Source organism: Prionailurus bengalensis, chromosome D1 (genome assembly GCF_016509475.1).
Source record: "Prionailurus bengalensis isolate Pbe53 chromosome D1, Fcat_Pben_1.1_paternal_pri, whole genome shotgun sequence".
Classification (NCBI taxonomy): Eukaryota; Metazoa; Chordata; class Mammalia; order Carnivora; family Felidae; genus Prionailurus; species Prionailurus bengalensis.
The window spans coordinates 59,702,890-59,718,194 of NC_057346.1; the positions used below are offsets into that span (position 1 = coordinate 59,702,890).

A 15,305-nucleotide genomic window follows, 5' to 3' on the forward strand; every position below is an offset into this window, starting at 1 on the left:
GACAAGTGCCTGAGTTGGAGGACGTTTTTACATGACACAGGTGACTTCGCACCTGCTCAACTGCTCAAATCGTTTATTGTTAAACCAAACTGACCATCCTCTCAGGACTGCTGGGGCCTGAGAACCTCAGAGTGCATTCTGCTTGATCCGGAACTTCTTGGGCTTGATGTTCATGCGCTTCCACACTTCAGCTGTGGTGCGGTCTGCCTTGGTGACCCCGCTGAAGTCGAATGTGGTGATACGGGGCAGGGTGCACAGCACATATTGCCTGTGGGGAAGACTCAGGCTGGGGGCCAACCCTGCACCAGAACCTCCTTCCCCCTCCACCAGTTGCCACTATCTCCCCTAATTGCAAGGAATGGAGGAACTTAAGTATAATTTGGGGGATGACAGAGTTTCTCCTGATTGGCAAGAAATGCCTAAAGGTCTCTACTCCCTTCCCTGTCCCAGCATGGCAGAATAATGGTGTTGGACTTCTTATCTTCCCACCTCCTTTCCCCCTCAGGGGAGCCCAGCCCAGGGGCAGGGCGCTCACCTATACCCCTTCTCTTCCTCTATGGGGTTCCCATGGAGTGTCAGGCTCCGGAGTCGAGGGAGGACAGCCAGCTTGTTCACTTCTCCCAGGCGCTGGATGCTGTTGCCATGGAGATAGAGGACACTGAGGTTGAAGAAAGTTGTCAGGACCTGTTGAGGGAAGGAAACCGAAAGCCAGAATGGACAGGGTTCTGGATCTGTGCTCAGGACTGGCTTGTGGGCAAAGAAGGAAGAGTTTGAGAAACAACTTGATTTCCAGTCTATGCCATTCTGCTGCAGCCACTGCAGATGACTCCAACCTACTTTTCATTTAGCTTTGAAGGGCTAACACACATTGACACAGAGCTATGATCTAAGGTGCAGGAGATATGATCCTGGTTCCTAGCATAGCCACTGACTTGCCAGGTGCCTGGGCTCTCCTGCCTCTCCTTGAGCCTTAGCTGGCCCTACACTGAAGGCCTTTTCATCTTTAGTGATTTAAGATTCTTTCACAACAGGGGACGGGGTACAGAACATCATGCTAGGTACAAAAGAGAAGCTTTCAAATAGTAGTTAAATTGGGATCTCTACACCTGCGGAATAGTTACCAAGTCATTCTCTAGCTGCTTTCCCTCTGATAGGGATCCTGGACAAGAAAGGGCCAGTTCTGTTTATTTCTTAAAATTTGAGTGTGAGTTCATGGAAGATCAGTGCTGCAGTCTAGCTATCTCTTCCACAAAAGAACTCAGCACAAGGCACAGGGGGTGCCAGATAACAAGAGCTGTGGTTTTAGTGCAGCCTGCTATGTTCCAGTTGTTTTTCATAATTCTCATTTAATCCTTACAAAACCTTTATGATGCTGGCATATGCACTCCATTTTTTCAGACAGGGATGCTGACATTTTGAGAGGTTGGGTGTCTTGCTCAAAGTCACACGGTAAGATCTAGGATTTGAACCTACATCTCTCTGAGCCCACAGCCATGTACTTTGTACCGTACCACACTGCCTCATTACTTCTTTGATAATATGCGGGAAGTAGAGAGTCTGGGAGCTAGAAAAGGTGGGATCAGGCCCATCCTGACTGGACTCTCAGGGCTGGGTACTCACAGGGTCAATTGAAGACAGGTCGTTGAAGGATAGGTCGATCCAGGCCAAGTTCTCTGGATGCTCCAGAAGCAGTGAAACCACATGGCTGAAATCTTTCAGGTCATTGAGGACATTGTTGTTCAGCCACAGGGACTGGGTCAGTGACTTCCCTGACTTTGAGTGCCTTAGTGGTCGTAGCCCTGTTCTTGGCTCCTCGCTTGTCAGATCTGTGGGGACAAAGTAAGACTTGGGTTATCATTTTTGCTTTTCTGTCTTAGCATTGGGAAGGGACAGAGCTGGGTGGATTTATAGCCTAAGCTATAGCTGGAGGGGCTGGCAGGACCATAGCTCCATGCTTGAGTCTAGTATGACTCTACCAATGGTCAGTCCAGGACCCTGTCCCATAGGCCCCAGGAATCCAGATAAGCTTGGATTGAGGGTCAAAGACTTCCCATCCCAAACTCTTGGTTTGGGTCACATGGTCCCCTCATCTCTATCATATCATTGGGTCCTTTGTGTACCTGTTTGAGGGGTTGAGGGAGGCAAAATCACTCTTAATTTTATGGAAGTTAAGAACCCAGAGTTGTCAGGCTTGAACCGAGATGATAGCACAAAATCTAGACTTATCCGCTGGTGGAGCCCATAGCATTCACTAAAGTACAACACATTCTGATGTCCTCTCTCTCGCGTTAATATTGAGCAACTGTGTATGTGCCAGATACTGGATATATAGCAGTAAACAAAATGAGAGATGGTCTATGCCAAACTCTGTATGAGTAACAGGGCAGGGATGAAGCAGTTGTTTGTGCCTTGGAGGAGCTCATACCAGCAAGATGAAAACAGACTGGCAATGTAACAGCAACAGAACTATGAAGTGGGGCTCCTAACATAGTCTGGGAACTTAGGGAAGTTGAAACCTGCAATGGAACTCAGTGGATCAGGAGACATTAACCAAGTAAAGGGTGGAAAGGGTGAGAACAGCATGACAGGAGAAGAGGCATGAGGTGTGGAACAGTGTGTATATATGGGCATGTGCTGCACAAGGTGGGCAAGGAGGAAAAAGACAAGGAGCTTTGAATGCCAGGCTGAGTGTTTTGGACTTTATCCTGTGGGCAATGGGAAGCCAGTGGAGGGTTTAAGCAAATGAGGTGATTCAAATCTTTCAATGTAGAAGATCTTTTTTTTTTAAGTTTATTTATTTTTGAGAGAGAGTGAACACATGCAAATGGGGAGGGGCAGAGAGAGAGAGAGAGAGAGAGGGAGAGAGAATCCCAAGGAGGCTCCACACTGTCAGTGGGAAGCCCAATGCAGGGCTTGAACCCAGGAACCATAGACAATGACCTGAGCCAAAGTTGGATGCTTTACCAACTGAGCCACCCAGGAGCCCCTCATTCTTTTTTTTTTTTTTTTAATTTATTTTGAGAGAGAGATACTACGTGAGATACTACTAAAGAGAGGGAGGGGGAGAGTGAGAATCCCAAGCAGACTCTGCATTGTCAGTGCACAGTCGGATGTGGGGCTTGAACTCATGAACTGTGAGATAGGCATCCTAGATAAGAAATTTTATTTCTTAAAATTTGAGCCTGAGTTCATGAAAAATCAGTGCTGTAGTTTACGTACCTCTTCCACAAAAGAACTCAGTACAAGGCACAGTTGGTGCCTGATAATAAGAGCTATGATTTTACTGAGCCGAAGTCAAGAGTCGGACGCTTAACTGAGCCACCCAGGTGCCCTACAGAAAGATCATTCTGAAGCTTTAGTGTGGAGTATGGATTAAAGGGAGTGGATGGGACTGAGGACCGATGTGGCTCTTTCAGTCATCCAGACAAGAGATGAAGTGGAACAGAAAATCAGCATGACTTGATGATTGATTGGATGTTAAGAGAAGAAGAATAATCAAGGGTAGTGCCCAGTTTCTTGTTTGTGTGAATGATAAGGAATTAGAAAGATAGAAACTGGGGTTGGAAGGCTTGGCCTTGGTGTGTGTCTGAGGTTCCTGTAGCACAAAAAGGTGGAGAAGCCAAGTAAGCAGCTAAATATGAAAGTCTGATGCTCAGGAAAGAGATGAGAATCATTAGCATAGAAGGTGTACAAGTTAGAGAAATAGATGAGATTCCACACGAATGAGGGTAGAGAGAAGGGACAAGGAGGAAGGGGAGTCTATTAAATAGTAATGAATAATCGGAGGGAGAACCTCGAGAAGATAATTTTACAGATGCTTGGGGAATCCATAGTTTATAAGCGGGAGTTTCAGGAGATAAGGTCTGAAAACTAATTTCGGCGACTCAGAAGCTCCTTGTGACCTTGGTGAGGACTATTTCAATGAAATGACGAGGGCCTGGGGACAGAAGCTAGATTGGACTGAGTTCAAGGGTGAAGGGACGGTTCAGGAAATCTAAGCAGGTAGTGTAAACAACACCCTCAGAAAGTTTGGTTAAGGAGGAGAGAGAATAGGGAACACAGTAATTTTACAATCCATCTGTATAGGCCCCCACTCATGTTTTGACAAAGGAGGTCAAAGAAAGGACAGGCCCTGCCCAAATTCATGGTGGCAGAGCCAGAACCAGATACCAGCTATGGCTGAGGTGACTACATTTTTCCTGTTCTCCCTAAGCCCTTCATTACTTGTCAAAACTTGCCTCAGGGGAAGTAAGTATTTAGGGTTTGCTGAGCCTGGCCAGGTGTTGTCACTCCCTCAACTCTCACTGGACATGCTTCCTCCCTTCCCATCCCCTCCTCCCAGTGTTAACTTCCTCTCCTCCTCTGCTGCACATCCAGCAGCATCCACCAGATGGCTCTCTGCCTTAATGCTGGAGTGAGCAGGAAGTTGGGGGGAGGTGGCAGAAGGGCACTGAAGCTGAGTGCTCCAGCTCATGAATAAACTCCTTATCCTGTCCCCTCCCCACCACCATATCCCAAGAACCCCCAATGAAATGACACAGCTGAATAAAAGGGTTAAAATAAACCCATATGGATTAGCATCCAGTCTGATGAGGCAGCAGCTTGAGGAATGCCACCAAGCATGGGCTGATCTCTAGCTCAGAATTAGCCACTAGCAGGACTGTGCTGCCTAAAACTTGAGGCTCCTATTGGGACTGCTGGTATCAAGGGTGGAATGGGGTATCCCGCTGCTACATACTTCTGTTCCCTTAGACTCCACCAGGGTAGTGCACTGCTTGAGGATCTGTTGAAGCTGCCTTGTGCAGAGTAGGCCAAGGCAGGTCTGGAAAACAGACCACAAATATCAGTGCTCAAAGAACTGTGGAGTGTTCAGCCCCAGGAAGACTGGGAAAAATGTGATCCTGTCTTCATATCTCTGAAAGATTGCTGTGCAACTTTTCCACGTGTCTCTAGAGGGTGGGAGCTAGTTTGATGATAACTTCTTTGCATCATTCCTCACCTCATAATGGGAGGGGTTGGTAAGTGGGTGTCATAGGGGACTCCCTTACCCCTGTAGGTTCACGAGCGAACAGAAGTTAGAGGACTTTGGGTTGGATGTGGTCTAAAGTCCCTGCCATTTCAGAGTCTATAATCCATCTATCGATTACTTCAAGCAAATAGTTTATCAAGTACTCCTGAACTCTTTCCACAAGTTCTGTGGAACCAGAGGGCCTTTGGGGCTTGGATGCACCTGTCTTTTTCTCCTCCTTACAACACACAGCAAGGAGCACAATGCCTGGCATCTGTGTATACCCATGTGCTTACTAAATAGGTGCTCAGTAAATATTAGTGATTCAATGAAAGGGCATCTGTACAGATCATGGTTTGTGCTGTGTGGTTATTCTTGGTTGTAGTAGATTGTCCCCTTATTCTGAGGGTTCCATAGAGGACAAAGCTATTCCCCACTCAGCTATTCCCTTATTTGTCACCTCAGCTATCTTGTACATGATCATTACAGCTCAAACCCTTGTGAAACACAGAGTATATCAATTAAGAGTGATGCAGTGCCCAATAAAGATCATGGTAGGTGAGTGTATGTCCATGACAGAACATGAGTTACCACTGTGGCTGGTGGGAGCCCAGTAGTGCCCTAAACACAAGCCAAGGGTAGTACCTCCTGGATAACTATTTGCCTTTTTTCTGAGCTTAAAATTAGTCACCAATTGCCTATGTGAGAAAACCAAAGCCAGATACTGGGGCTAGGATATGTGGGTGCCAGCATGTATTCTGTGAGGGCAGATGGCAAAGTCTAGGGACAGCAGAATTCCCTTGGGAAGAAGCATATTCTCCTGAGAATATGATTCTCTCTCTCTCTCTCTCTCTCTCTCTCTCTCTCTCTCTTTCTGTCCCTTCCTGAAGAGTATGAGCCACCTATTTACAAGGACATTGAATAACAAAATGGGAATGAGCATGGGCAGTGCTGAAACCTGAAATAAGTGTGGGTGATGATGGAATAAACTTGGATATGACTGGAATGAATATAAGATATTTGTCAATAAATATTTAAACTGGAAACATGCCCATTGTTAATAACGAGACCTTGCATGTTTTACCAGTGATCAGAATAGGCTTGTGTCCTTAGAGGAGAGAGGGTTCTGCTTGTGTTTTCATTAGTTTTTTCGTCTCTTCAGGTAAAAACAGGAGAATAAAACCATTGGCTGATAGACTGGTTTCCCAATTTTCTTCCACCTGACTTTACTGTTGTAGGCTGGCTTCTTTCAAAGAGGATCAATTATCCCTCCCACTCCTACCACCTCTTCCTACCACCTCCCTACCCCTACTCCTCCCCAAAACAACAAAATTGCAAGCATACAGGAATTTAGGCTTTTAAGTAGAAGACTGGTTTCTCCCTGGGGACCATACCCAGCCTGTTGCTATGGTGAGTGGAGTGCTGTACTCTGTGGGCTGACCTTGGATCACATGGATGCTTCGGAAGGAGTAGTCAAGAGGGGGCTCTTGCACTGAAGTGTTCATATAGTCCTCTTTGCTCATAGCTCAGGCCATCGTTTGTCAGGTGTAAGCACTGGCCCTGGGAGTCCGGGTTCAGCCTGGGAGGACAGAGAAGGACTGGTGTTGCAGGTACAAGGGGCATAGGCCTTCTGGTATCCCCATAGCCTTCCACCCTTCCTTTCTATCCTCTACCACTCAAGGCTTGCCTGGCTGCATTTCTATTTTAAGATATTAAGCATGGTTCCTTGCATTTGTAGGGCACCTTCCTACTTCTCAGAGAACTTTTACATCCCTTAGAGCTCATTGATAATTGTAACACCCACTTCTCTTTCTACACAAAGAAACTGAGACCCCAGGATGAAAGCACTTGCCGAAAGTTAAGCCAATGAGTCAGTGTGGACTGCAATCATAGCCTCCTGCATCCTACTCTGAGCCCCGCTTTGTGCTACTCCATAGTAGTTACCATGGAGGCTGTCTTGGTACCTACACTCTGGTGACATCAAGTGGGCTATGCTATTGCTTAACAAACTCCTGAGCACCTGCATTGGATCAGGTGTCTGACAGCCCTTTGCAATCTGACCAGCTGGGGACTTGTTACCTCTGCTCAGCTTGTCTGTCAGCCCCATTTCCTTTCCATAGACCCTATGTCTGTCAGCCCCATTTCCTTTCAATAGACTCTATTTTCAGCCACATCCCGAATACAGTAATATGTATATAAACACATACACATAAAACCAGAGTCTACTTCAGTCACTCACCTGTCACTGATGCCTGAAACTCCACCATTAGGGATTCATTCCTTTGGGTTCAGGGATTGTTCCCTGTTAAAATGGAAATACCCCTTGAGAGGGGTGAACACAGTGTTACCAGTCATTTACAATGTGGTGTGAATTGTTTTATTAGATCCTTTCCAATTCCAATGAACTCAAACAGAGAAATTTTCAAGAGACTGGAGAGAGCCATGAGAATACTACTCACCTGGGAAGAAGAGAGCTGAACACACTTTACACCAAGGGGTTTTGAATGTGACACATACAAACAAAAGACAAATAGACCAACAAGTGCACGTCCCAGTCAGCCTCCCCTTCCTCATTGCTTCCACTGCCATCATCACCTTTGCAGTTACTATACTTCATCTGCTTTCCAGAAGGATTTGAGGTAGTTTACAACAACAATACATGCATAAAACGGGATGATTTACGGAACAGAGCTGTTCAACTGAAATATAACGAACACTGCAAATGCAGGCCACATAATTTTTTTCAAGTATATAGTTTAAAATTTTCTAGTAGCCATGAAAAGTCAAGAGAAACAGATGAAGCTTAATCTATTTAATCCAATATATCCAAAATATTCAACATATAATTGATATTAATAATTGAGACATTTTACACTTAACATAGCACGTCCTGGTGTGGACATGCTACCTGTCAAGTGCTCAACAGCCACGGATGACTATTGGCAAATGGAAACATGGAAGAGAAAGGTTAGAAGGCAAATTAAAGAAGAAAGGAGAGAGATGTATCTAACAATTAGGAAACAGCCTATGTTATCTCTGAAATTCCTGGCAGCCAAAGTAAAAAGGGAAACCTTAGGATATGGAGTTCTCATCATTTGATTCAAAGAAGCAAACAGGTTGTACGCAGAAAATGAAATCCGTGCATTCTCTTAAAATGAAATTTCCCTTGGGGCGCCTGGGTGGCGCAGTCGGTTAAGCGTCCGACTTCAGCCAGGTCACGATCTCGCGGTCCGTGAGTTCGAGCCCCGCGTCAGGCTCTGGGCTGATGGCTTGGAGCCTGGAGCCTGTTTCTGATTCTGTGTCTCCCTCTCTTTCTGCCCCTCCCCCGTTCATGCTCTGTCTCTTTCTGTCCCAAAATTAAATAAATAAACGTTGAAAAAATAATTTAAAAAAAATGAAATTTCCCTTAAAAACCATGGACTTGATAGCTTATAATTCAACTTAATACAGTTCAAGTAAATTCCTTTTTTTGGTGATTTCACATGTGTAGAAGAATGGAGACTGAATGATGTCTTCCTCTCAAAAAGCAGCAGTCTCAACTGAGCTTCGTGGAAGTGCCACCTTGAGTCACTTCACAGCTGAATTCTCTTGTTAAATTGGAACTGGTGGGTTGATTAGGGAGACCAGAATCTTTTAGGTATCAAATCAACAGACAGACAACAAAGAACACGTGTTTTTCCAGACACAGGAACCTGGCTTGTGTTCTCACTGAGACAGAGAAGCCCATTCCACTTGAGCACCTACAACAGGTTCGATGCCTTTGAGAGATTGGATAATTTTCTCAAAGTCCTGGGTTGGGACCCCAGAGTTCTGCACTACTGGACGTGGATTTTAGCTTAGAATATTTAAGGGCAGAATTTTGTCATTAGTTTCCTTGACCATCGAGAACCTCACTCAGAATTTTGTGTTGCACCAGCTCCTGATGCATTTTTCTGGATGCGTTAGTATTAAACGTGGGGCCCCAAGTAGTTAGGTAAATTGCCAGGTGGAGAGGGTTATTACTCTTCTCCATTTTAAATAGTAGCCCAGGCTGTGAGCTGGCACTAAATATTGTTCATCATCTGACACAGAACCTGGCTTACAACAGGCGCTCGAGAAATATTCGTGGGAGGAATGAATGAGAAACTGCCAAATACAAGGATTTCTGTTTTGGGAGTGTTGATGCTAAGCTGTTCTTTCTAACAATTGGCTCCCAGGTTCAGCTATTTCAGTCCACACCTCGTTCACAGTAAGAAACTCGATTCAATTCTGCAAACATTTGTGGAGTGGCTGCTGCCCTGTACCTGACCAGAAGGAATGAAGCCAAGATAGTAAATAACAGAACCCTGTCTGTCATGGGCACAGAAAAGCCTGCTAGGATTCCATTGATTGTGGCAAACCAGCCCACATCAAGTTCTAAGAAATAGCTGCCTATTTAGTGAATGTTAATCATGTTTCAGTTCCCAAGCCTAGTGTACCCTGTGATGAAGCCTGTCTTTCCAGAAAAAAATTGATCAATGTGTCCTATAGATTGATTCCCTTGATTGTTCCTATTCATGGTCTTCCTTGTATCTGTCCTTTTTGCCCTATAACTCTGTAGTTCTATCCACTTTCATGCTGGGCTCAGCCATATGACTTGCCTTGACCAATGGGATGTTGGTAAATATGAAACTAACAGAAGCTTAAAGAGAGGGCATGCCCTCTTGCTCTTTACCTGTGCCAAGAGAAAATGGCTAGCCTACTGGTGGGATGTGAGAAACGTGCAGGTGAGATACATGCAGAGAGCTAGTGTTGCCACCTGAGGCCATCCTAGACTAGCCAATAGCCAACTTATACCAAGTCAAGTTCAGGATAGTCACACAACCCACAGGTGCCTGCAGACACATTAATGAGCTGAGCCAAGACCAGAAGAAACATAGCTGACTGAAAGACTTGGAAGCAATAATAAATGTGTATTGTTTTAAGCTATATGTTTTAAAGTATGGTTTTGGATAGTTTGCTATACAGCAATAGCTAACTGATACATACCTGTATTATACTTTGAACAAAATTTTATCGCAGCCTGTTTCCTCATCTGTAAAATGGAGACAAACCTATTTTGAGTGCTGTTCTATGTCCTGCAGCAGGTGCTTAATACATTGAAGCAGTTGTATTCTCTGTACATTTCTTTATAAACTACTTCCTATTCCTTCCTTCTAAGCTCAAGGGCAGGGACAGAAATCAGACTTCTTTCTCTCTTCCCACCATTACTCTGCACTGAGCCTAGCAAAGAATGGGTATTCACTAAAGGCTTGATGAACAAATGGATAATGGAAAAATGAAGGAAGAAATGAATTGCATCTTCAGGTGTCACATGGTAAATCTGGCTGCTGGGTAGGTATACCCAAACTGACAAAAACCTGAGGCTGCCTTGCTCACTTCAGTGGCTGCGTTTTTGGAGTCTGTCTTTCCCAGCTGCTATTCTGCCTCAGAACCAGTCAGATCACAGTGCCTTCCTAATTTATCCAGGTTAACTTGACAAATGACAGTTTTAGAGGAATACTTGTCTTGTTTTGGAATTTTTCTCTTCCAAACTAGAAATATCTTTTACTTTATCTTTAATTTTAAAAGTTAACATGATAGCTGAATAAAGTCAAACAACATAGAGAAGTACATCAAGTAGAAACTAAAAGTCTGTGATTTGATGCATACTGATTTGATGCATACTGATTTGATACTGAAATATGGTTGTCCTTGTAATGTTAGCTAACAATGTATTTTTTTCTCTTTAAATTATTGTAGACTCTATGGGTGCCTGGGTGGCTCAGTCTGTTAAGCATCTGACTCTTGGTTGCAGCTCAAGTCATGATCTCATGGTTCATGAAATCGAGTCCTGCATTGGGCTCTGCACTGACAGCGTGGAGCCTACTTGGGATATTCTCTCTCTCTCTCTCTCTCTCTCTCTCTCTCTCTGTCTCTCCCCCACTCTCTCTCTTTCAAAATAAATAAACTTAAAAAAATGTTGTAGACTCTCACCCTTTTAATAACTATAGAGTATTTCACAGAATTTGTGTGTATCCTACTTTATTTACTTAATTTAACTTTAACCAATCCTAGGTTGATGGAAATTTGTTTTCATTTTCTGGAAATTACAACAATTGGAGTTTGATTTGTTGATAGCCTATTCCTTCCCTCTCAGGTAAGTAGCAACACAATGGCATAAGAAGCTTTGGGAATAATCAGATGAGATCTGATAAGAGACTAAATGGCCTGGCCTAGAGAGGGTTTCTGGTCAGGGACTACAGGTGGAAGAAAAGTCAAAGAATGGCATGAAAAGTCTACCACATACTCTAGTGGGAGGTTATACTTCCAGGTGCCATAGGGAAGTCCAAGATTCAACCTAGCTCCTGCCTACCTCTCTACTGCCATCGCTTCTCCTCATCTCTAATTCTGCAGCCCAGCTAATACACCTACTTGAATTAAGTTCCTTGCACCTGCCACTGGGTTGCCACACATCTACCTTCCTCTGCTTGGAATACAGTTTCTCTCTCCTTTTGCCTTGCTACTTCTTTTATGGCTCAGTTCAGGTATCACCTTTTGAGCCTATATATACGCCCCAATCTGGATGTGGAACTTCTCTTCTGGACTCGTATACTTACTGCCATGGTAGCACTCCTAAGATTATCTGTTTACCATCTGTATGTCCATAAACTCCACCAGGGCAGGAACCATGTTTTTCTCATATGCCAAAGTGGTGGCAAGTAGTAGGTGCTTAATCAGTACGTAAAAATCATAACAACGATGGGTGGCCTGGGTGGCTTAGTCGTTTAAGCATCTGGCTCTTGATTTTGGCTCAGGACATGATCTCACAGTTCATGGGTTTGCACCCCTCATAGGGCTCTGCACTGATAGCATGAAGCCTGCTTGGAATTCTTTCTCTCCCTCTCTCTCTCTCTGTCCCTCCCCTGTGCACGGATGTGCGCTCTCTCTAAATAATAAACACTTAAAAAAATTGCAGGGCACCTGGGTGGCTCAGTTGGTTAAGCATCTGACTTCATCTCAGGTCATGATCTCATGGTCTGTTAGTTTGAGCTTCACATCGGGCTCTCTGCTGTCAGCACAGAGCCCATTTCAGATCCTCTGTTTCTTCCCTTCTCTGCCCCTCCTCCACTCATTCTCTCTCCTCTCAAAAACAAGCATTTAAAAAATTTTAAAAAATGCAACAGTAATAATACTATAACGGAGAGGGACATGAGCTTGTATAATTGAAGGATTTGACCCTGGTCTGAGCAGTCAGAGAAGACCTCCCAAAGAAGTGATTGAGAAAACTGAAGGATAAGTATAAATTATAGCAGGGAGAAAAGATGAACATTCCAGGCAGAAAAAACAGCATGTGCAAAAGCTCTATGGTGAAAGATTACCTGGAAATCAACGTTGAAGACCTCAAAGAAGGCTATATAACTAGAGAGGAGAAAGGGAAGGATATATATTAGACTGGGGGCTGGAGAGGTAGACAGGAGCCTGGCTGAGATGTTGCTTGATGCTAAGACCAATAGGAAGGCACAGGTATATTTTTAAATGGGGCTGGGGGTAGTGAACAAAATCACATTTGTGGTTTGAAGGATTACTCTGGCTGCAGCATGCAAAATGGCTGGGAAGGAAGGCAGGAAGGATGTGATGGTAGCTAGGACCAGAGAGAAGTCCTATTTAAGAAGTAAAGCTGACAGAACTTTGAGATGGATGTGAAATAGAAGTTGTATTAAGGATAGCTCTTGGGTTTTTGGCTTCCATAATGTTGGACAGAGGTGAGAACATGGTAAGAAATCCAGGCTTGGAGTACATAGAGATGATCCGTTGCAGATGTGTTGAGTTTGGATTGTCTGTGAGATACACGAAGATGTTGGAAGAAGCAATTGGCTAGATAGACCTGGAGCTTAGAGATGAGTGCTGGGCTGGGGACACATACTTGTGTACATCTGTGTACAGGTGGTGAATGAGGTGGATTAGAATACCAAAGAGAATACGGAGGTGTGAAGTGGGCCTAGAACCAAGCCTGGAGGGACTGTAAGATAGTAAGTGGACCAGCCACCTAGAAGCCAGCCAGAAGCCAGCTATTCATGGCAGCATCAGATGTGGATGTTGCCGTTAGCCAGATAATTTCCTGTTTAGTTTTGTTAAATCTGTTTGATTCCCATTGTCTTCAGTCTTTCTAGTTCCTTTTCCCCATTTAAGCTCTCAAGGAAGATTTGGACTCATTCTGCCTGAAGTGTAAATACCCCAATGTAGGCCATAAAGGCTTCTTTTCTCTGAGGCAGTTCAATCTACTCCAGCTGGAAGTTGGAGAACTGGGGATCTATCTAGTCTTAGCTGTCACTGACTTGTGTGGCCTCAGGCAAGTTACTGCTCCTCTTTGGGTTTCAGTTTTCCAATCTGTAAAATGGGAATAAATATCCTTGACTCACAAAATTCAAGAGACTGGATGTGAAAGTGCTGGTAAGTTGCCAAAGGTAATCCATCATGAAGACTGTAAAAGGAATGAAACTCTAACAGTAGAGCTCCGAGAAACAGACCATAGTGGAGGTAAAGAGAGAAGAGATAATTTAGGGACAGGACCCCCTCCCCGCCCCCCCAATGACTCTGTGTGGGAAGATGCTGCTGACTCAGAAGGAGGCTGAGGAGGCTGTATTCTAGGATTTTCCTGCTTGTAAGGAAAGAGACACTTCAAGCCTCATACAGCTCCAGTATTAGGGCCTGTAGTTTACTCATGTCCTGAAGAGGTCTCAGTTCATCAAAGGAAAAATCAACCCATTTTCTGAGGGCGTTTCAGATCTCCCAGTGTCAGGGATTTGAAGCATTCGTATTGGGGAGCGGGGACCTAGGTTTGTGATGGGGGATGTTCTTAAGCGCCCCCAAATCTGTAAATCTGTATGGGTATGTATCTCGGCGCCCTTTCCTCCCCTCCCCGCTCCGGTCTATTCCATATGGACGTTGTGTCTTGTTTGTTGTTAAAGGGGTAAAGGGTGTGTGCGGGGGTATCTCAGGTCCCCGAGAAAGGAAATTCCTTAATCTTTCTGTGTGTTCCTCTCCTCTCTATAGAGAGCGAATTGTTCGAGTGAATTTCCTGTTTTCCCGCCCGACTCACCCGCCGTTGCTTTCCCTCCAGCTCGGCGTCCCACTACCCCTTGCTTCCTCAGCCCAACTCCATAGTAACCACCTTCGCCACCGCGACTCGGCTAAGCGCCGAAAGTGCTTCCTGATGCCTACCGGGAGTTGTAGTTCGCCGGGGGGCGGGCCTCCGAGGCCGCGGGAGGTGCTGGGATTTGTGGTTTTCTTTGCTTTCAAGTCGAGGCCGGCTTCCGGAAGTAGTGACACCGCTTCTCTCTTCCCAGTGGTCTTCACACTTCCTTTTCCCGGGTCCTGAAGCGTGCCCTTGCGTGAAACTCCAGCCGACAGGGGCCAATCAGAGGGTGGTGCGAGGGGGCGGGGCCATAGTTTAAACTAATTGTGCGCTCGGAGCGCTGGCGCGAGTCCGCAACGAAGACGATCCCGGGGGAGCGTGAGGCGCTGCGGGAGCGCGCGGCCAGGTAACCGGCGCGGGCCCGCGGCTGCTGTTCGGTCTGGGCGCCCGCAGGGATGCGGTGCTGGAGGGGGTGCTGGAGAGGCGGGTGCGAGCCGAGAGCCTCCTTCGTAACCTACTCTGGGGAGATTTATCGGGGGTGAGGTGTGTGAGGAGGGGCGCCTGTTCCGAGGGGAGGTGCCGGCGTGCATAGTGGGAGGGTCTGTTTGGGGGTGTGTCCGTGGAATTTTGTCTGAGGAAGACCGGGGTGCGGGGTAGTCCCTGTTCCTGAAAGGCTTGTGAGCGAGAGGTCCCAGGAAAGTCTCCGCCTATTATTGTTAACAATAGCAGGAGTAATATTGGTAGTAAACGTTTTCAGAGCACCAACTACGTTTCAGACACTGTGCCACACCCTTTATATGGATCATCTTTTTAATATTCCTAGTTTTCCTGTTATACTTTATTAGAGATAGGGAACCGGCGGTATTTTATAACGTTTTCTTGGCCAGGATTACATAGCTAGTGCGTGGTTGGCTGTACTGGGGTGTTTGAGGGTTGGCTTGAGGGGGGGAGGGGGAGGGGCCGTGTGGGGGCTGTGTGTGAGTTGTTCTTAGGGTCAAATCAGGTAGGTTGTTTCATGGAAACATCTTAGAAAGTACAAATTTATGACTAAATGTGTGAAGGTTGTGGGTGGGAAAGAACCTAACTGGCTTGATGCTCCCTCCTCTGGGTGCGCCGTCTTCATTACCTCTGGAAGACTACTTCTCATCTTGCATTGGAAGA

At 45.5% G+C, this 15,305-nt stretch overlaps 2 protein-coding genes across 8 annotated transcripts in view; one reads left to right on the plus strand and one right to left on the minus strand.

Annotated features, from left to right (window-relative positions):
* Positions 1-56: 56 nt before the first annotated feature.
* Positions 57-14,357, minus strand: LRRC51 (leucine rich repeat containing 51). 7 transcript variants are annotated; one of them, XM_043580354.1, is made up of 7 exons: positions 14,109-14,203; positions 10,016-10,061; positions 7,248-7,330; positions 6,450-6,587; positions 1,621-1,826; positions 536-684; positions 57-268 (listed from the first exon to the last, which is right to left on the minus strand). In XM_043580354.1, exons 4-7 carry the CDS (start codon positions 6,529-6,531, stop codon positions 127-129), a joined length of 579 nt encoding a protein of 192 aa, XP_043436289.1. In that variant the 5' UTR covers positions 6,532-6,587; positions 7,248-7,330; positions 10,016-10,061; positions 14,109-14,203; the 3' UTR covers positions 57-126. The 7 variants fall into 7 exon arrangements, with proteins under 7 accessions (XP_043436289.1, XP_043436291.1, XP_043436287.1 ...); XM_043580356.1 differs by lacking the exons at positions 10,016-10,061; positions 14,109-14,203 and adding an exon at positions 14,231-14,357; XM_043580352.1 differs by lacking the exon at positions 10,016-10,061 and having other exon boundaries at positions 14,109-14,208.
* Positions 14,358-14,374: 17 nt separating this feature from the next.
* Positions 14,375-15,305, plus strand: part of NUMA1 (nuclear mitotic apparatus protein 1) — a 72,752-nt gene continuing 71,821 nt past the window's right edge. The window contains exon 1 of the mRNA XM_043580339.1: positions 14,375-14,550. The gene's annotated coding sequence lies outside the window, so the exon portion shown is untranslated. The remainder of the gene's footprint in view (positions 14,551-15,305) is intronic.